The sequence below is a fragment of the Pleurodeles waltl genome, chromosome 4_1 (genome assembly GCF_031143425.1).
Source record: "Pleurodeles waltl isolate 20211129_DDA chromosome 4_1, aPleWal1.hap1.20221129, whole genome shotgun sequence".
Lineage (NCBI taxonomy): Eukaryota > Metazoa > Chordata > Amphibia > Caudata > Salamandridae > Pleurodeles > Pleurodeles waltl.
In genome coordinates this window covers 252,123,304-252,143,623 of record NC_090442.1, presented here as the reverse complement: position 1 = coordinate 252,143,623, position 20,320 = coordinate 252,123,304, and the positions used below count along the sequence as shown (strand labels likewise).

General features: G+C 47.5%; 1 protein-coding gene across 3 annotated transcripts in view; it reads left to right on the top strand.

Annotated features, from left to right (window-relative positions):
- Window positions 1–20,320, top strand: part of FBLN1 (fibulin 1) — a 766,403-nt gene that overhangs the window by 321,275 nt on the left and 424,808 nt on the right. For all 3 annotated transcript variants that reach the window (XM_069228256.1, XM_069228253.1, XM_069228255.1), the window contains exons 9-12: window positions 14,153–14,296; window positions 14,444–14,572; window positions 15,075–15,200; window positions 18,789–18,908. In XM_069228256.1, the coding sequence (XP_069084357.1) occupies window positions 14,153–14,296; window positions 14,444–14,572; window positions 15,075–15,200; window positions 18,789–18,908 (519 nt within the window). The remainder of the gene's footprint in view (window positions 1–14,152; window positions 14,297–14,443; window positions 14,573–15,074; window positions 15,201–18,788; window positions 18,909–20,320) is intronic.

Here is a 20,320-nt window from a genome sequence, read left to right as displayed (position 1 = left end):
AGAATGGGGAGGGGTCAATGGCCTGAAACAGGTGGTGGTCTCCTCAAATATCCCAGTGGACTGTCTGCTTGGAAATGACCTGGAGTCCTCAGCATGGGCTGAGGTAGAACTAAAAACCCATGCAGCAATGCTGGGTATCCCTGAACTGGTGTGTGTGAAAACCAGAGCACAATGCAAGGCACGGGGTGAACAAGTAGAGCTGGAGTCTGGAAGAATGGCCCAGCCTACCAAGAGGAAAGGAAAGTCAGTTGGGAAACCAACTGCAACACAGCAAAAGAAAGGGAACCTCTCTTCTCAGGAAGAAGTTCGGCCCTCTGAGGGAACTGAGCCTTTGGAGCTTGAACCTTATCAGGTTGAGCTCTTAGGCCCAGGGGGACCCTCAAGGGAGGAGCTGTGTAAGGGACAAGAAACCTGTCCCTCTCTTGAAGGCCTTAGGCAGCAAGCTGCTGAAGAGTCCAAAGGCAAGAAAAATGGAACCCATAGGGTCTATTGGGAAGATGGACTCCTGTACACTGAGGCCAGAGACCCCAAACCTGGTGCCACTAGGAGAGTGGTAGTGCCTCAGCTGTTCAGAGAGTTCATCCTAACATTGGCCCATGACATTCCCCTTGCTGGACATTTGGGACAAACCAAGACGTGGGAGAGGTTAGTCAACCACTTCTACTGGCCCAATATGTCCAACATGGTTAAGGAGTTTTGCCTCTCCTGCCCCACCTGTCAAGCCAGTGGTAAGACAGGTGGGCATCCAAAGGCCCCCCTCATTCCACTTCCAGTGGTGGGGGTTCCCTTTGAAAGAGTGGGTGTGGACATAGTTGGTCCACTAGAACCTCCCACAGCCTCAGGAAATATGTATATCCTGGTAGTAGTGGATCATGCTACCAGGTATCCTGAAGCTATTCCCCTTAGGTCGACTACTGCCCCTGCAGTAGCCAAGGCCCTCATTGGTATCTTTACCAGAGTGGGTTTCCCTAAGGAGGTGGTGTCTGACAGAGGTACCAACTTCATGTCAGCATACCTAAAGCACATGTGGAATGAGTGTGGAGTGACTTATAAATTCACTACACCATACCATCCACAAACTAATGGCTTGGTTGAGAGATTCAACAAGACATTAAAAGGCATGATCATGGGGCTCCCAGAAAAACTCAAAAGGAGATGGGATGTCCTCTTGCCATGCCTGCTTTTCGCTTACAGAGAGGTGCCACAGAAGGGAGTAGGATTCTCACCCTTTGAACTTCTGTTTGGTCATCCTGTAAGGGGACCACTTGCCCTTGTTAAAGAAGGCTGGGAGAGACCTCTCCATGAGCCTAAACAGGACATAGTGGACTATGTACTTGGCCTTCGCTCTAGAATGGCAGAGTACATGGAAAAGGCAACCAAAAACCTTGAGGCCAGCCAACAGCTCCAGAAGTTTTGGTATGACCAAAAGGCTGCACTGGTTGAGTTCCAACCAGGGCAGAAAGTCTGGGTTCTGGAGCCTGTGGCTCCCAGGGCACTCCAGGACAAATGGAGTGGCCCTTACCCAGTACTAGAGAGGAAGAGTCAGGTCACCTACTTGGTGGACCTGGGCACAAGCAGGAGCCCCAAGAGGGTGATCCATGTGAACCGCCTTAAGCTCTTCCATGACAGGGCTGATGTGAATCTGTTGATGGTAACAGATGAGGATCAGGAAGCAGAGAGTGAACCTCTCCCTGATCTTCTGTCATCAGACCCAAAAGATGGCACAGTAGATGGAGTGATCTACTCAGACACCCTCTCTGGCCAACAGCAAGCTGATTGTAGGAGAGTCCTACAACAGTTTCCTGAACTCTTCTCCTTAACCCCTGGTCAGACACACCTGTGTACCCATGATGTGGACACAGGAGACAGCATGCCTGTCAAAAACAAAATCTTTAGACAGTCTGACCATGTTAAGGAAAGCATCAAGGTGGAAGTCCACAAGATGCTGGAATTGGGAGTAATTGAGCGCTCTGACAGCCCCTGGGCTAGCCCAGTGGTCTTAGTCCCCAAGCCTCACACCAAAGATGGAAAGAAAGAGATGAGGTTTTGTGTGGACTACAGAGGGCTCAATTCTGTCACCAAGACAGATGCCCATCCAATTCCAAGAGCTGATGAGCTCATTGATAAATTAGGTGCTGCCAAATTTCTAAGTACCTTTGACTTGACAGCAGGGTACTGGCAAATAAAAATGGCACCTGGAGCAAAAGAAAAGACAGCATTCTCCACACCTGATGGGCATTATCAGTTTACTGTTATGCCCTTTGGTTTAAAGAATGCCCCTGCCACCTTCCAAAGGTTGGTGAATCAAGTCCTTGCTGGCTTGGAGTCCTTTAGCACAGCTTATCTTGATGATATTGCTGTCTTTAGCTCCACCTGGCAGGATCACCTGGTCCACCTGAGGAAGGTTTTGAAGGCTCTGCAATCTGCAGGCCTCTCTATCAAGGCATCCAAATGCCAGATAGGGCAGGGAACTGTGGTTTACTTGGGCCACCTTGTAGGTGGAGGCCAAGTTCAGCCACTCCAACCCAAGATCCAGACTATTCTGGACTGGGTAGCTCCAAAAACCCAGACTCAAGTCAGGGCATTCCTTGGCTTGACTGGGTATTACAGGAGGTTTGTGAAGGGATATGGATCCATTGTGACAGCCCTCACTGAACTCACCTCCAAGAAAATGCCCAAGAAAGTGAACTGGACTGTGGAATGCCAACAGGCCTTTGACACCCTGAAACAGGCAATGTGCTCAGCACCAGTTCTCAAAGCTCCAGATTATTCTAAGCAGTTCATTGTGCAGACTGATGCCTCTGAACATGGGATAGGGGCAGTTTTGTCCCAAACAAATGATGATGGCCTTGACCAGCCTGTTGCTTTCATTAGCAGGAGGTTACTCCCCAGGGAGCAGCGTTGGAGTGCCATTGAGAGGGAGGCCTTTGCTGTGGTTTGGTCCCTGAAGAAGCTGAGACCATACCTCTTTGGGACTCACTTCCTAGTTCAAACTGACCACAGACCTCTCAAATGGCTGATGCAAATGAAAGGTGAAAATCCTAAACTGTTGAGGTGGTCCATCTCCCTACAGGGAATGGACTTTATAGTGGAACACAGACCTGGGACTGCCCATGCCAATGCAGATGGCCTTTCCAGGTTCTTCCACTTAGAAAATGAAGACTCTCTTGGGAAAGGTTAGTCTCATCCTCTTTCGTTTGGGGGGGGGTTGTGTAAGGAAATGCCTCCTTGGCATGGTTGCCCCCTGACTTTTTGCCTTTGCTGATGCTATGTTTACAATTGAAAGTGTGCTGAGGCCTGCTAACCAGGCCCCAGCACCAGTGTTCTTTCCCTAACCTGTACTTTTGTATCCACAATTGGCAGACCCTGGCATCCAGATAAGTCCCTTGTAACTGGTACTTCTAGTACCAAGGGCCCTGATGCCAAGGAAGGTCTCTAAGGGCTGCAGCATGTCTTATGCCACCCTGGAGACCTCTCACTCAGCACAGACACCCTGCTTGCCAGCTTGTGTGTGCTAGTGAGGACAAAACGAGTAAGTCGACATGGCACTCCCCTCAGGGTGCCATGCCAGCCTCTCACTGCCTATGCAGTATAGGTAAGACACCCCTCTAGCAGGCCTTACAGCCCTAAGGCAGGGTGCACTATACCATGGGTGAGGGTACCAGTGCATGAGCATGGTACCCCTACAGTGTCTAAACAAAACCTTAGACATTGTAAGTGCAGGGTAGCCATAAGAGTATATGGTCTGGGAGTCTGTCAAACACGAACTCCACAGCACCATAATGGCTACACTGAAAACTGGGAAGTTTGGTATCAAACTTCTCAGCACAATAAATGCACACTGATGCCAGTGTACATGTTATTGAAAAATACACCACAGAGGGCACCTTAGAGGTGCCCCCTGAAACTTAACCGACTATCTGTGTAGGCTGACTAGTTTTAGCAGCCTGCCACAAACCGAGACATGTTGCTGGCCCCATGGGGAGAGTGCCTTTGTCACTCTGAGGCCAGTAACAAAGCCTGCACTGGGTGGAGATGCTAACACCTCTCCCAGGCAGGAATTGTCACACCTGGCGGTGAGCCTCAAAGGCTCACCTCCTTTGTGCCAACCCAGCAGGACACTCCAGCTAGTGGAGTTGCCCGCCCCCTCCGGCCAGGCCCCACTTTTGGCGGCAAGGCCGGAGAAAATAATGAGAAAAACAAGGAGGAGTCACTGGCCAGTCAGGACAGCCCCTAAGGTGTCCTGAGCTGAAGTGACTCTAACTTTTAGAAATCCTCCATCTTGCAGATGGAGGATTCCCCCAATAGGGTTAGGATTGTGACCCCCTCCCCTTGGGAGGAGGCACAAAGAGGGTGTACCCACCCTCAGGGCTAGTAGCCATTGGCTACTAACCCCCCAGACCTAAACACGCCCTTAAATTTAGTATTTAAGGGCTACCCTGAACCCTAGAAAATTAGATTCCTGCAACAACAAGAAGAAGGACTGCCTAGCTGAAAACCCCTGCAGAGGAAGACCAGAAGACAACTACTGCCTTGGCTCCAGAAACTCACCGGCCTGTCTCCTGCCTTCCAAAGATCCTGCTCCAGCGACGCCTTCCAAAGGGACCAGCGACCTCGACATCCTCTGAGGACTGCCCCTGCTTCGAAAAGACAAGGAACTCCCGAGGACAGCGGACCTGCTCCAAGAAAAGCTGCAACTTTGTTTCCAGCAGCTTTAAAGAACCCTGCAAGCTCCCCGCAAGAAGCGTGAGACTTGCAACACTGCACCCGGCGACCCCGACTCAGCTGGTGGCGATCCAACACCTCAGGAGGGACCCCAGGACTACTCTGATACTGTGAGTACCAAAACCTGTCCCCCCTGAGCCCCCACAGCGCCGCCTGCAGAGGGAATCCCGAGGCTTCCCCTGACCGCGACTCTTTGAACCTAAAGTCCCGACGCCTGGGAGAGACCCTGCACCCGCAGCCCCCAGGACCTGAAGGACCGGACTTTCACTGGAGAAGTGACCCCCAGGAGTCCCTCTCCCTTGCCCAAGTGGAGGTTTCCCCGAGGAATCCCCCCCTTGCCTGCCTGCAGCGCTGAAGAGATCCCGAGATCTCTCATAGACTAACATTGCGAACCCGACGCTTGTTTCTACACTGCACCCGGCCGCCCCCGCGCCGCTGAGGGTGAAATTTCTGTGTGGACTTGTGTCCCCCCCGGTGCCCTACAAAACCCCCCTGGTCTGCCCTCCGAAGACGCGGGTACTTACCTGCAAGCAGACCGGAACCGGGGCACCCCCTTCTCACCATTCTAGCCTATGTGTTTTGGGCACCACTTTGAACTCTGCACCTGACCGGCCCTGAGCTGCTGGTGTGGTGACTTTGGGGTTGCTCTGAACCCCCAACGGTGGGCTACCTTGGACCAAGAACTGAACCCTGTAAGTGTCCTACTTACCTGGTAAAACTAACCAAAACTTACCTCCCCTAGGAACTGTGAAAATTGCACTGTGTCCACTTTTAAAACAGATATTTGTCAACAACTTGAAAAGTATACATGCAATTTTGATGATTTGAAGTTCCTAAAGTACTTACCTGCAATACCTTTCGAACGAGATATTACATGTAGAATTTGAACCTGTGGTTCTTAAAATAAACTAAGAAAAGATATTTTTCTATATAAAAACCTATTGGCTGGATTTGTCTCTGAGTGTGTGTACCTCATTTATTGTCTATGTGTATGTACAACAAATGCTTAACACTACTCCTTGGATAAGCCTACTGCTCGACCACACTACCACAAAATAGAGCATTAGTATTATCTATTTTTACCACTATTTTACCTCTAAGGGGAACCCTTGGACTCTGTGCATGCTATTCCTTACTTTGAAATAGCACATACAGAGCCAACTTCCTACACATAGCATCAGCAAAGGCAAAAAGTCAGGGGGTAACCATGCCAAGGAGGCATTTCCTTACACAACCCATCCCCCCCCCCACCCCCCCCCCCCCCAAAATGAAAGAGGATGAGACTAACCTTTCCCAAGAGAGTCTTCATTTTCTAAGTGGAAGAACCTGGAAAGGCCATCTGCATTGGCATGGGCAGTCCCAGGTCTGTGTTCCACTATAAAGTCCATTCCCTGTAGGGAGATGGACCACCTCAACAGTTTTGGATTTTCACCTTTCATTTGCATCAGCCATCTGAGAGGTCTGTGGTCAGTTTGAACTACAAAGTGAGTACCAAAGAGGTATGGTCTCAGCTTCTTCAGGGACCAAACCACAGCAAAGGCCTCCCTCTCAATGGCACTCCAACGCTGCTCCCTGGGGAGTAACCTCCTGCTAATGAAAGCAACAGGCTGGTCAAGGCCATCATCATTTGTTTGGGACAAAACTGCCCCTATCCCATGTTCAGAGGCATCTGTCTGCACAATGAACTGCTTGGAGTAATCTGGAGCTTTTAGAACTGGTGCTGTGCACATTGCTTGTTTCAGGGTGTCAAAGGCCTGTTGGCATTCTACAGTCCAGTTTACCTTCTTGGGCATTTTCTTGGAGGTGAGTTCTGTGAGGGCTGCCACTATGGATCCATATCCCTTCACAAACCTCCTATAGTACCCAGTCAAGCCAAGGAATTCCCTGACTTGAGTCTGGGTTTTTGGAGCTGCTCAGTCCAGAATAGTCTGGATCTTAGGCTGGAGTGGCTGAACTTGGCCTCCACCTACAAGGTGTCCCAAGTAAACCACAGTTCCCTGCCCTATCTGGCATTTGGATGCCTTGATAGAGAGGCCTGCTGATTGCAGAGCCTTCAAAACCTTCTTCAGGTGGACCAGGTGATCCTGCCAGCTGGAGCTAAAGACAGCAATATCATCAAGATAAGCTGCACTGAAGGACTCCAAACCAGCAAGGACTTGATTCACCAACCTTTGGAAGGTGGCAGGGGAATTCTTTAAACCAAAGGGCATAACAATGAACTGATAATGCCCATCAGGTGTGGAGAATGCTGTCTTTTCTTTTGCTCCAGGTGCCATTTTGATTTGCCAGTACCCTGCTGTTAAGTCAAAGGTACTTAAGAATTTGGCAGCACCTAATTTGTCAATCAGTTCATCAGCTCTAGGAATGGGCATCTGTCTTGGTGACAGAATTAAGTCCTCTGTAGTCCACACAAAACCTCATCTCTCTCTTTCCATCTTTGGTGTGAGGTTTGGGGACTAAGACCACTGGGCTAGCCCAGGGGCTGCCAGAGTGCTCAATTACTCCCAACTCCAGCATCTTGTGGACTTCCACCTTGATGCTTTCCTTAACTTGGTCAGACTGTCTGAAGATTTTGTTTTTGACAGGCATGCTGTCTCCTGTGTCCACATCATGGGTACACAGGTGTGTCTGACCAGGGGTTAGGGAAAAGAGCTCAGCAAACTGTTGCAGGACCTTCCTACAATCAGATTGCTGTTGGTCAGAGAGGGTGTCTGAATAGATCACTCCATTAACTGAGCCATCCTTAGGGTTTGATGAAAGGAGATCAGGGAGAGGTTCACTCTCAGCTTCCTGGTCCTCATCTGTTACTATTAACAGATTCACATCAGCCCTATCATGGAAGAGCTTAAGGCGGTTCACATGGATCACCCTCTTGGGGCTCCTGCTAGTGCCTAGGTCCACCAGGTAGGTGACCTGACTCTTCTTCTCTAGCACTGGGTAAGGGCCACTCCATCTGTCCTGAAGTGCCCTGGGAGCCACAGGTTCCAAAACCCAGACTTTCTGCCCTAGCTAAAATTCAACCATTGCAGCCTTTTGGTCATACCCAAACTTCTGGAGCTGTTGGCTGGCCTCAAGGTTTTTGCTTGCCTTTTCCATGTACTCTGCCATCCGTGAGCGAAGGCCAAGTACATAGTCCACTATGTCTTGTTTAGGCTCATGAAGAGGTCTCTCCCAGCCTTCTTTCACAAGAGCTAGTGGTCCCCTTACAGGGTGGCCAAACAGAAGTTCAAAGGGTGAGAACCCTACTCCCTTCTGAGGCACCTCTCTGTAAGCGAAGAGCAGACATGGCAAGAGGACATCCCATCTCCTTTTGAGTTTTTCTGGGAGCCCCATGATCATGCCCTTTAATGTCTTGTTGAATCTCTCAACAAGGCCATTAGTTGGTAGATGATAGGGTGTAGTGAATTTATAAGTCACTCCACACTCATTCCACATGTGTTTCAGGTATGCTGACATGAAGTTGGTACCTCTGTCAGACACCACCTCCTTAGGGAAACCCACTCTGGTTAAGATACCAATGAGGGCCTTGGCTACTGCAGGGGCAGTAGTCGACCTAAGGGGAATAGCTTCAGGATACCTAGTAGCATGATCCACTACTACTAGGATGTACATATTTCCTGAGGCTGTGGGAGGTTCAAGTGGACACACTATGTCCACACCCACTCTTTCAAAGGGGACCCCCACCACTGGAAGTGGAATGAGGGGGGCCTTTGGATGTCCACCTGTCTTACCTCTGGCTTGACAGGTGGTACAGGAGACACACAACTCCTTAACTTTCTGGGACATGTTGGGCCAGTAGAAGTGGTTCACTAGTCTCTCCCACGTCTTGGTTTGTCCCAAATGCCCAACAAGGGGAATATCATGGGCTAAGGTCAGTATGAACTCTCTGAACTCCTGAGGCACTACCACTCTCCTAGTGGCACCAGGTTTGGGATCTCTTGCCTCAGTGTACAGGAGTCCATCTTCCCAATAGACCCTATGTGTTCCAGTTTTCTTGCCATTGGACTCTTCAGCAGCTTGCTGCCTAAGGCCTTCAAGAGAGGGACAGGTTTCTTGCCCCTTACACAACTGCTCCCTTGAGGGTCCCCCTGGGCCTAAGAGTTCAACCTGATAAGGTTCCAACTCCATAGGCTCAGTTCCCTCAGAGGGCAGAACTTCTTCCTGAGAAGAGAGGTTCTCTTTTTGTTGTTGTGATGCAGCTGGTTTCCCAGTTGTCTTTCCTTTCCTCTTGGTAGGCTGGGCCCTTTTCCCAGACTCCAGCTCTATTTTTTCACCCTGAGCCTTGCACTGTGCCCTTGTCTTGACACACACCAGTTCAGGGATAACCCAGCATGGCCGCATGGGTTTTCAGTTCTACCTCAGCCCATGCTGAGGACTCCAGGTCATTTCCAAGCAAACAGTCTACTGGGATATTTGAGGAGACCACCACCTGTTTCAGGCCATTGACCCCTCCTCACTCTAAAGTTACCATAGCCATGGGATGTACTTTAGTCTGATTGTCAGCGTTGGTGACTGGATAAGTTTGTCCAGCCAGGTATTGACCAGGGGAAACCAGTTTCTCTGTCACCATGGTGACACTGGCACCTGTATCCCTCAGGCCTTCTACACTTGTCCCATTAATTAAGAGCTGCTGCCTGTATTTTTGCATGTTAGGAGGCCAGGCAGCCAGTGTGGCTAAATCCACCCCACCCTCAGAGACTAATGTAGCTTCAGTGTGACACCTGATTTGCTCTGGGCACACTGTTGATCCCACTTGGAGACTAGCCATTCCAGTGTTAGCTGGAGTGGAGTTAGAAGTGGTACTTTTCTTAGGACAGGCCTTGTCTCCAGTTTGGTGTCCAGGCTGATTACTGCTATGACACCAGGTCTTTTTGGGATCAAAGTTTTTACCCTTGTACCCAAAATTGTTTTGTGAAGAGGCTCTGGGCCCACCCTCCTGTGCAGGTTTTTGGGGGCCTGTAGAAGACTCTTTACTATTTTTGTTTTTGGATGTCTCAACACCCTTCCCCTGGGGAGGCTTTGTGACCCCTTTCTTTTGGTCACTCCCTGTGGAAGTCTTGGTCACCCTAGTCTTGACCCAATGGTCCGCCTTCTTTCCCAATTCTTGGGGAGAAATTGGTCCTAGGTCTACCAGATGCTGATGCAGTTTATCATTGAAACAATTACTTAACAGATGTTCTTTCACAAATACATTGTACAGCCCATCATAATCATTTACACCACTGCCTTGAATCCAACCATCCAGTGTTTTCACTGAGTAGTCTACAAAATCAACCCAGGTCTGGCTCGAGGATTTTTGAGCCCCCCTGAATGTAATCCTATACTCCTCAGTGGAGAATCCAAAGCCCTCAATCAGGGTTCCCTTCATGAGGTCATAATATTCTGCATCTTTTCCAGAGAGTGTGAGGAGTCTATCCCTACACTTTCCAGTGAACATTTCCCAAAGGAGAGCACCCCAGTGAGATCTGTTGACTTTTCTGGTTACACAAGCCCTCTCAAAAGCTGTGAACCATTTGGTGATGTTATCACCATCTTCATATTTAGTCACAATCCCTTTAGGGATTTTTAACATTTCAGGAGAATCTCTGACCCTAGTTTGGTTGCTGCCACCATTGATGGGACCTAGGCCCATCTCTTGTCTTTCCCTTTCTATGGCTAGGATCTGTCTTTCCAAAACCAATCTTTTGGCCATCCTGGCTAACTGGATGTCCTCTTCACTGGAGTTATCCTCAGTGATTTCAGAGGTGCTGGTCCCTCATGTGAGGGAAGCAGCATCTCTGACTAGTATACTTGGAGATAGGGCTTGAGTGGCCCTGTTCTCCCTAAGTAGGACTGGAGGAGGGGAATTCTCCTCTAAGTCACTATCATCATCTTCTGTGTTATCCCCAGAGGGGTTGGCTTTTTCAAACTCTGCCAAAAGCTCCTGGAGCTGTTGTTTGGAGGGTCTTGAGCTAATTGTGATTTTCTTAATTTTGCAGAGTGACTTAGCGCCCTCATCTTAAGATGGAGGTAAGGTGTGAGGTCGAGTTCCTCCACATTTATCTCTGCACTAGACATTATGTTTCTAAAAGTTGGAATACTTTTTAAGAATCTAACACTAGTTCTAGAATCTAATTCAAAGTTTCACAAAACTTTTAAACTCTAAAAGAAATGCTAACAGAGACTAACACAAGGCCCTAGCAGGACTTTTAAAAATGTAGAAAAATAGTTCAAATTGCAAAAATCAATTTTTAATGACAATTTTTGGAATTTGTCGTGTGATCAGGTATTGGCTGAGTAGTCCAGCAAATGCAAAGTCTTGTATCCCACTGCTGCCACCAATGTAGGAAGTTGGCTCTGTATGCACTATTTCAAAGTAAGGAATAGTATGCACAGAGTCCAAGGGTTCCCCTTAGAGGTAAGATAGTGGCAAAAAGATATAATACTAATGCTCTATTTTGTGGTAGTGTGGTCGAGCAGTAGGCTTATCAAAGGAGTAGTGTTAAGCATTTGTTGTACATACACACAGGCAATAAATGAGGAACACACACTCAGAGACAATTCCAGGCCAATAGGTTTTTGTATAGAAAAATATATTTTCTTAGTTTATTTTAAGAACCACAGGTTCAAATTCTACATGTAATATCGCATTTGAAAGGTATTGCAGGTAAGTACTTTACGAACTTTGAATAATCACAATAGCATATATACTTTTGAAATAAAACACATATAGCTACTTTAAAACTAGACACAGTGCAATTTTCAACAGTTCCTGGGGGAGGTAAGTTATTGTTAGTTCTTGCAGGTAAGTAAACCACCTACGGGGTTCAGATTGGGGTCCAAGGTAGCCCACCATTGGGGGTTCAGAGCAACCCCAAAGTTACCACACCAGCAGCTCAGGGCCGGTCAGGTGCAGATTTCAAGGTGGTGCCCAAAACACATAGGCTTCAATGGAGAAGGGGGTGCCCCGGTTCCAGTCTGCCAGCAGGTAAGTACCTGCGTCTTCGGAGGGCAGACCAGGGGGGTTTTGTAGGGAACTGGGGGGGACACAAGTCAGCACAGAAAGTACACCCTCAGGAGCACGGGGGCGGCTGGGTGCAGTGTGCAAACACGCGTCAGGTTTTCAATAGGTTTCAATGGGAGACCAAGGGGTCTCTTCAGCGAAGCAGGCAGGCAAGGGGGGGGGGCTCCTCGGGGTAGCCAACACCAGGGCAAGGGAGAGGGCCTCCTGGGGGTCACTCCTGCACTGGAGTTCTGATCCTTCAGGTCCTGGGGGCTGCGGGTGCAGGGTCTTTTCCAGGCGTCAGGATTTTGGATTCAGACAGTCGCGGTCAGGGGGAGCCTCGGGATTCCCTCTGCAGGCGTCGCTGTAGGGGGCTCAGGGTGGACAACTTTGGTTACTCACAGTCTTGGAGTCGCCGGGGGGTCCTCCCTGTAGCGTTGTTTCTTCACCAATCGAGTCGGGGTCGCCGGGTGCAGTGTTGCAAGTCTCACGCTTCTGGCGGGAATTGCAGGGGTCTTTAAAGTTGCTCCTCTGGAAACAAAGTTGCAGGCTTTGTTGAACAGGGCTGCTGTTCTCGGGAATTTCTTGGTCCTTTTAGAGCAGGGCAGTCCTCTGAGGATTCAGAGGTCGCTGGTCCTGATGAAAGCGTCGCTGGAGCAGTTTTCTTCCGAAGGGGTGAGACAGGCCGGTAGGGCTGGGGCCAAAGCAGTTGCTGTCTCCGTCTTCTCTGCAGGGTTTTTCAGCTCAGCAGTCCTCTTCTTCTTAGGTTGCAGGAATCTGAGTTCCTAGGTTCAGGGGAGCCCCTAAATACAGAATTTAGGGGTGTGTTTAGGTCAGGGAGGGCAGTAGCCAATAGCTACTAGCCCTGAGGGTGGCTACACCCTCTTTGTGCCTCCTCTCAAGGGGAAGGGGTCACATTCCTATCCCTATTGGGGGGATCCTCCATCTGCAAGATGGAGGATTCCTAAAAGTCAGAGTCACTTCAGCTCAGGTTGCCTTAGGGGCTGTCCTGACTGGTCAGTGACTCCTCCTTGTTTTTCTCATTATCTCCTCCGGCCTTGCCGCCAAAAGTGGGGCCGTGGCCGGAGGGGGTGGGCAAGTCCTCTAGCTGGAATGCCCTGTGGTGCTGGAACAAAGGGGGTGAGCCTTTGAGGCCATGTCTCGAGTGTGGCAGGCTGCTAGAACCAGTCAGCATACACAGGTTGTCGGTTAAGGTTTCAGGGGGCACCTCTAAGGTGCCCTCTGGGGTGTATTTTACAATAAAATGTACACTGGCATCAGTGTGCATTTATTGTGCTGAGAAGTTTGATACCAAACTTCCCAGTTTTCAGTGTAGCCATTATGGTGCTGTGGAGTTCGTGTTTGACAGACTCCCAGACCATATACTCTTATGGCTACCCTGCACTTACAATGTCTAAGGTTTTGCTTAGACACTGTAGGGGCACAGTGCTCATGCACTGGTGCCCTCACCCATGGTATAGTGCACCCTGCCTTAGGGCTGTAAGGCCTGCTAGAGGGGGGTGACTTATCTATACTGCATAGGCAGTGTGAGGTTGGTATGGCACCCTGAGGGGAGTGCCATGTCGACTTACTCGTTTTGTCCTCACCAGCACACACAAGCTGGCAAGCAGTGTGTCTGTGCTGAGTGAGGGGTCCCCAGGGTGGCATAAGATATGCTGCAGCCCTTAGAGACCTTCCCTGGCATCAGGGCCCTTGGTACCAGGAGTACCAGTTACAAGGGACTTACCTGGATGCCAGGGTGTGCCAATTGTGTAAACAAAAGTACAGGTTAGGGAAAGAACACTGGTGCTGGGGCCTGGTTAGCAGGCCTCAGCACGCTTTCAAATCAAAACATAGCATCAGCAAAGGCAAAAAGTCAGGGGGTAACCATGCCAAGGAGGCATTTCCTTACAGTATATATAAATAAAGTGGCTAAATGTACAATTAAAAATGTTAAAAAATACTGTAACTATCAAGGATTTTAAAATTGGAGGCTAAAAATTAATTAGTATCCTCAAATTGATTTTTGGGAGCAGTGCGGGTGCATTAAACAGAAAATAGTATGGACGATGTGTGGCTTCAATTGAATTTAGAAAAGATCTAAACTTCATATTAAATTATTATCTTTTTACATTTATATTTGTTTGCAGATTAAATAAAGTATTATTATTTGCGAATGTGTTAAATGAATGCTTGTTTCTGTAATTTTTTTTGTGTTTTTTTTTTTACGCTTCAAATCATTTTCATTGTTTAGGCTGGGGTCCCCTGCATTGAGTAATGACTCATTTGGGGTTCCCCAGATTCCAATAAGGATTCAGTGGGGGTCCCAGGAATCCAGTAACGATAAAGTATATGTCCACAGAAGTCAAACGGTTGGCATCCACTGCTCTATGCAACCAGCAGGTGTGTTGTTCAAGCTTTTGGCCCTTGTCTTTGTCGATACAGATATCAATGAGTGCTTGCGTACCAATCCTCCTTGCCCTCCGGGACAGACTTGCATTAACAATGAAGGTTCTTTCACCTGCCAGCGACACGTCTTAAACTGTGGGAGAGGCTATCACCTCACAGCAGATGGCTCAAGATGTGAAGGTGAGTAACGACTAAAACGAAGCAGAAAACATTAAAAATGATATGCAATGAATGGTAACTGGTATACCGAAATTGCTTCTTGTACGTTCATGAGGTCGCATTGGAATTAGGTTTTCTGTTACTACCTTTTTTTGCTTTGTTTGCTAGACATAAATGAGTGTGCAGCTGCTCCTCAACCATGTGGAGAAGGTCATGTCTGCAACAATTCCCCCGGAAGTTATCGATGCGAGTGCCGAACTGGCTTCTATTTCGACACCATCAGTAGAACTTGTGCTGGTAAGTTGCATGATCCAATAACCTGGCAACTCGTTGCCATAAAGGCTTACCGTAAACTTAGAAGGCTTATGACATGATTACGGGCATGGGAGGCATGGAGCCATTCCTTTAGTTTTGTAGCAGGATCATAATTAATGCAATATTAATGCAATATATAGCATAAGTAATTACCGAGTTCAAAACAGAAATAATTGTATTTGTCTATAAACAAATGTGAAGCCTCATCTTTTGGAGCCACTTCCACTTAGAGCGAGACGTAATAGGTCAACCCTCTCTGTCTCATTACATTGCGTGATTTTCCTAAAACAACTAGTTTTAATGCAGAAGAAAGTCAGCTGTTAGTTTGGTTCAATAATTTGGGCACCTATAGTTCTGCGTTGTGGCAGGGGTCTCACATCAGCTTTTTAACAAGGCTATTCACCGTACCCATCTGCTGTTTTGATTGTTTTAACTTCTCTATTTGCAGAAAAATAGCATTTAATGTTCTTTTTTGATGCTCTAGATATCAATGAATGCAGGCGCTATCCAGGACGCATCTGCGCCCACAAATGCGAAAACACTCCAGGATCTTACTACTGTAGCTGTACCGTAGGCTTTAAGCTTTCAATTGATGGAAGGTCTTGTGAAGGTATGGTACTGCACAGTGAACTCAGACATGGGTAAAACAATGGGAAGGCACCTCTTATTTTTGTGAAAACTTTATTGTTCAACCTAAAATATGGATTCCTTGATGGTAGTGTTGAGGCGTCGGTTGGAGACTGAATTTATAAAATTATGAAAATAAATGGGAGGCAACCTTCCGAGGCTAGAATGCAACAAACCGATAAAAAGTGTTGGATAATCAAATATTAACAGATTAAATGCGAAGGAATTTGAAATTGGAATCCTAAAAATTTAGTTGGTATCCTCAGATTGATTTGTGGGAAGAGTGTAAGTGTATCCAAAAACAACAGAATATAGTATTAATGATATATGGGCTCAATTGAATTGAGAAAAACTCCAACCTTCTATTTAAATTAAAATTCTGATTTTTTTAAGGTTGTGAATTAAATAAAATATTTCATTAGTTCTGTATTTGTTTGATGAATACTTCTTTCTGTATTTTGGTGTATTGTTTGTGGTGTAACTCATCGAGCCTGCATACGCTGGGACCCCTGGCTTCCAATAATGGCTCAGTAGCGGTCCCTGGAATCCAGTAATGATTCAATGGGGGGTCCCTCAGTTCCAGTACTCTTTAACTAGGGGTCCACAGAAGTCAAAAGGTTGAGAACCGCCGCCCTAAAGAGATACATTATGTGAAACCAATGTTGATAATATTAAAAAATATATGTATTTTATTCACTGTCTGAGCTGTTAGTTAATAACAGTTAATTGCCTTTAAAATAATAACACCGTTTTGCTAGAACAAAACATTGGCAAGGTGCATGGAACGTCCAAGCATTAAAAATATGTTTATGACGGTCATCTTATTGGCTGATTTTAAATGGCAGGATGCCAGGCCATCCTGTATCCTAAATAAACATCTGAATGCAGAGCTTAATGGAGATCATTTTGAGTTATCATGGAGTGCTTGACACTTGGGATTCAGGCAATGATGAATTTGGGAACAAGGATGGGGCTAGTATTACTGTAACTTCATTTGAGGAACAGTGTTTAGCTTGTGTGCATGCAATATTTTCACTGTTTAGGAAAAATGACTGTTTTCTATAAGTTGAGAATTGTGGAACTCCTATGGAGTTACTAGCATGGATGGCCATAACGCAGCCCTGCACACAGTACCCAGATTGGTTAAGATTTATTTTCCCACTGAGTATCGCCAGCGAGATTTAGTGACTGGGTCATAGCACCTTTTGAGAGCCAAGCAATACAGAGTTCCATTGTTGGGGGCAGTGCTCCTGGCCAGCTTAAGGATCCTGTCTTCTCTTGCAGAGCTTTCTTCTAGAGGAACATAGTTGGTCATTCTGACCCTGGCCTCACCGCCGACGGGCCAGTGGTGAAGACCATCACATTATGAGTGTGGCAGTTTGGCCTGTGCCAATCTGATACTTTTCCGTGCTTACCGCCAGGGCGGTCGAACCGGTGGGCCGGAGATAAGCATCTCTGGCCCAGAGGCCCACCCATTACCGCCGGTGGTATCACAAGTCTCCTTTCCGCCAGCGTTTTCGTGGTGGTAGCACCACCATGAAATCCCTGGCAGAAAGGCTACTAGTGACAGGAATTACCATTCATGTCGCCGGTATGCAACTTCCCCCAACCCCCATCTACCCAAGAGCCCCTCACCCCCTCCCCTTACAACATTCCCATCACCCATCTACCTGAACCCCCAGTACCACCCCGCTCCCAGTAGTGACTCCCCACCCCTCTGCATACACCTTCTTACTCCCCAAACCCCGATCCCCGTACTTACCCCCGCATACATGCACACAGCCACAGATACGCACACCCTGACACTCACTCACACTCACAACACCCTTACACACACGCGCACACACACTCAGCACCCCCTAAATTCATACATACACGCACAACACACCCACTCACACACGCACTCACTACATTCACCCCCATTGGCACGCATTCACACTCCATCCTCCCCCCCCCTCCTTTCCTCAACATTTATACGCACACAACCCCCACCCCTGTCTACTTGCATGCACACACGCACCCCGACCCAGCATTCACATTCACCTACACATGCATCCCCGTCACCACATTTACACAGAGACACGCATACATGCATAAACACCCCCTTTCACCCCTCATACATGAAGCGCACACACTCACACATATCCAATCACATACCCTGCCCCATCCCCTTGCAGAGGACACTTACCTCGTCCGACAAGGTGCTGCCCCCTGAGGGTCGGGACCCGGCACTCCCACTGCCGGCAGCGCCCCGCCATCAGGACACCGCTAGGCCATATTACAGGTCGTAATAAGGCTAGCGGAGTCCTTTTGGTTGGGCGGGGCCAGCGGTGGAACCGCATCTGTGCCTCCACCCGCCAGCACGCCTATTGGAGGATTTCCGCCCAAATTGCGCTGGAAATCCTTCCATACTCACAGTTCGGCGGTCTTCTGGCGCCCACAGCTTCGGTGGTTTTAGAAAAAGACCGCCGAAGTCAGAATGTCCACCATAGTCTCAGGAGCACGTCTTAGTCTCAGGGGTGTTAGAATTTGGCACTGCATCTTCTTAGAGACTTTCGTCCTTGTTCTAGAGGACACAACAACCTATTAGCAGGGCCACTGGTCACTCCCAAGAGGCCACATTTCTTAATGGATTCCACTAGTTCAAGTATAACCAGAACAGCCTTTGAAATTACATACTCCACATAAACAAAGGTACCCTAAGCAAATTTATGATAGCAATAGAAATTCTAAGGATTCCTGGAGCGCATGCCACAGGAACTGGACTGAGGATGTCAAGAACATTTAGGAAGGGTAACTTCGGGGGTCTTGGATCAGACAGTCCTCCTTATACTTCGTCCCAGTCTTTGGACAACCTTTTCAGTATTTTGTAGCTATTGGCTGTGCTGCAGAAAGAGGAGCCTGTGTAGAGGTTCCTGTGCTTCTTCATATGCGTAGCATTTCAGTGGAAGTTGATCAGCTATTCCTTCTTCAGAAAGGATGCTGGTATGTCTGGGTGTCCCGTTCACAGAGAGGAAAAGGTGTTTATTGTTTGAGGTGCTGCATTCAATGTGAGATTTCGCAACACTTGTCAAGCTGTAGAGAGCAAGTCTTATCAGAACCTAGATGATTGTTTTTAAACTGCAGGTGGAATTGACTTATTCATGGTTGTAACTCCAACTGTGCTAGGGATCTTGGGCAAAAGGGACTAAGGGGCAAAAGGACGTTTTACATTTTGTATTGTAGCTGCGAGTTCGCCCAAAAGAACTCGGGAGACTGAGGGAAAACTCAGAAGCTCCAAACATACACCTCCCATTCTCATTGGGCACTGTATAACTACAATTTAAGGCTCAGTGCAACCCGTGGGCTAAACTAAAGCGTTAGCAGTCAGTAGAAAACATCAAGTGAGGGTTGTTTAGGAGTTTGCATGATTGAATGTGCTGGGAATGACGGACCAAATCAGAACCACACAGAAAGAGCCTGGAGTCCTGTGACTTTGAAATATTGTTAAAAAACAAAGTGCTAAGTATCATAATACCTCTAAAGTTGGGAATTGACATTTAAAAGTAACATTTCTTTTTGTTCTTTTTAGATGTGGACGAATGTAGGGACACTCCTTGTAGCCAGGAATGTGCCAATGTATATGGTTCCTATCAGTGTTACTGCCGCAGAGGCTACCAGCTGAGTGATGTGGATGGCATCACATGTGAAGGTGAGGCTCAGCCTGAAATATCACTGTCTTTTAATAAACGGCTGCTGCGGCATTCGTCAACTCTGTAATAAACCTTTCATTTAATCATATTGCAGATGTGTTCTTCACTGCCTGTTAGACAATTATGAATGTGTTGGTCTGCGAGCGCCTAGAACTACGTGGCAGGCGGAGCTGCTGAGCTATTTGTATTTCTGCAAGGATTATGTTAAAAACACTCGCCCTGTCCAGTCTGGCACCACAGGCCTACTTCACCATTTACAAGACCAGATTTCAAACTATTAGATTTTTCTTACGCATCCTCTAAGGTTTCTCTAGTTTCAATAAATAAGCACAAATTGGCAGTTTAGTGTTAAAGAGTGTTTTCAATATTTTCCAAATCTTCCCATATCCTCCGTCTTGAAAGTGCATTCTCATAAAGAAATCTACATAATGCATTTAATTTTTCTATACTTTGTAATGTGGATGATCCTTGAACACTGCACCACCTCAGCATATGTTTTGAGGGGAGAGGGGCGTTGCACAGTTATGTACAGCTATGATTTAGTGTTTCCTAGTGGCAAGACCTCAACAACCTTGTGAATGGAAAACAGACAATAGCTTCTTGGTGCATCCCATGCTCTTCAAGTGCAAACACTGACAGAGCTATTACCACAAAATTAGTACCCAGCCCGCATGGTTTTACTTTTCATGCTGGTGGTTGATCCTATCTGTAGGTTTTTCAGACACCACTGTTTACTTTTTTGTTAAGCATTTTTTGAGAATGCATATGTTTTCTGGTTGTCCCCCTTGTGTACCTATTCCCCGCCGCACTCTGTTGCTCTCTCCCCCCCATGCTTCTCCCACTACCATTGCTTAATTTGAGCCGTTAGTTGCCGGTGCTCGGCACTGGCACTTAATTGTCAACACCCGCACTTTTGGCAGTCTGCCACATGTTGGTGTTGTCTGTCTGATTTAGAGATTGGCACAACAACAAGAGTTTATTTATTCACTGTGCATTCAAAATTACCAATACCTGCTGCCCAAGCCATCCTTATAGCTTTGGGGGCTTGAAATAGTCTGCATTGTAGGTGCGTGAGGGCAGTAGTTCTGTTATTACTGTCATTGGCAACACTGGCAGGGGCAGTGGGTGGTGCCAGCTGCAGTAGGCACCTGATGTGGGCCCAGGCGCTACCCTCTTTGGTGTTGTCCTTGTCCTAGTGTGCTTCTTCCCAGCATTGCTTTCTCTCTCATGTCCCTCTCCTTTGACTACTGCTTTCTCCTCCTGTACGTCTACTCCCCATTGCTGCCAATACAAGAAGGACTGGGAGATTATTCTGGTCCAGTGTACTTACTCCCTATACATGAACCTATATTAAAAAATGTGTACACTGTTCCAAAGCAAGAATATTGTCAATGAGGACGGAAAAAGAAGA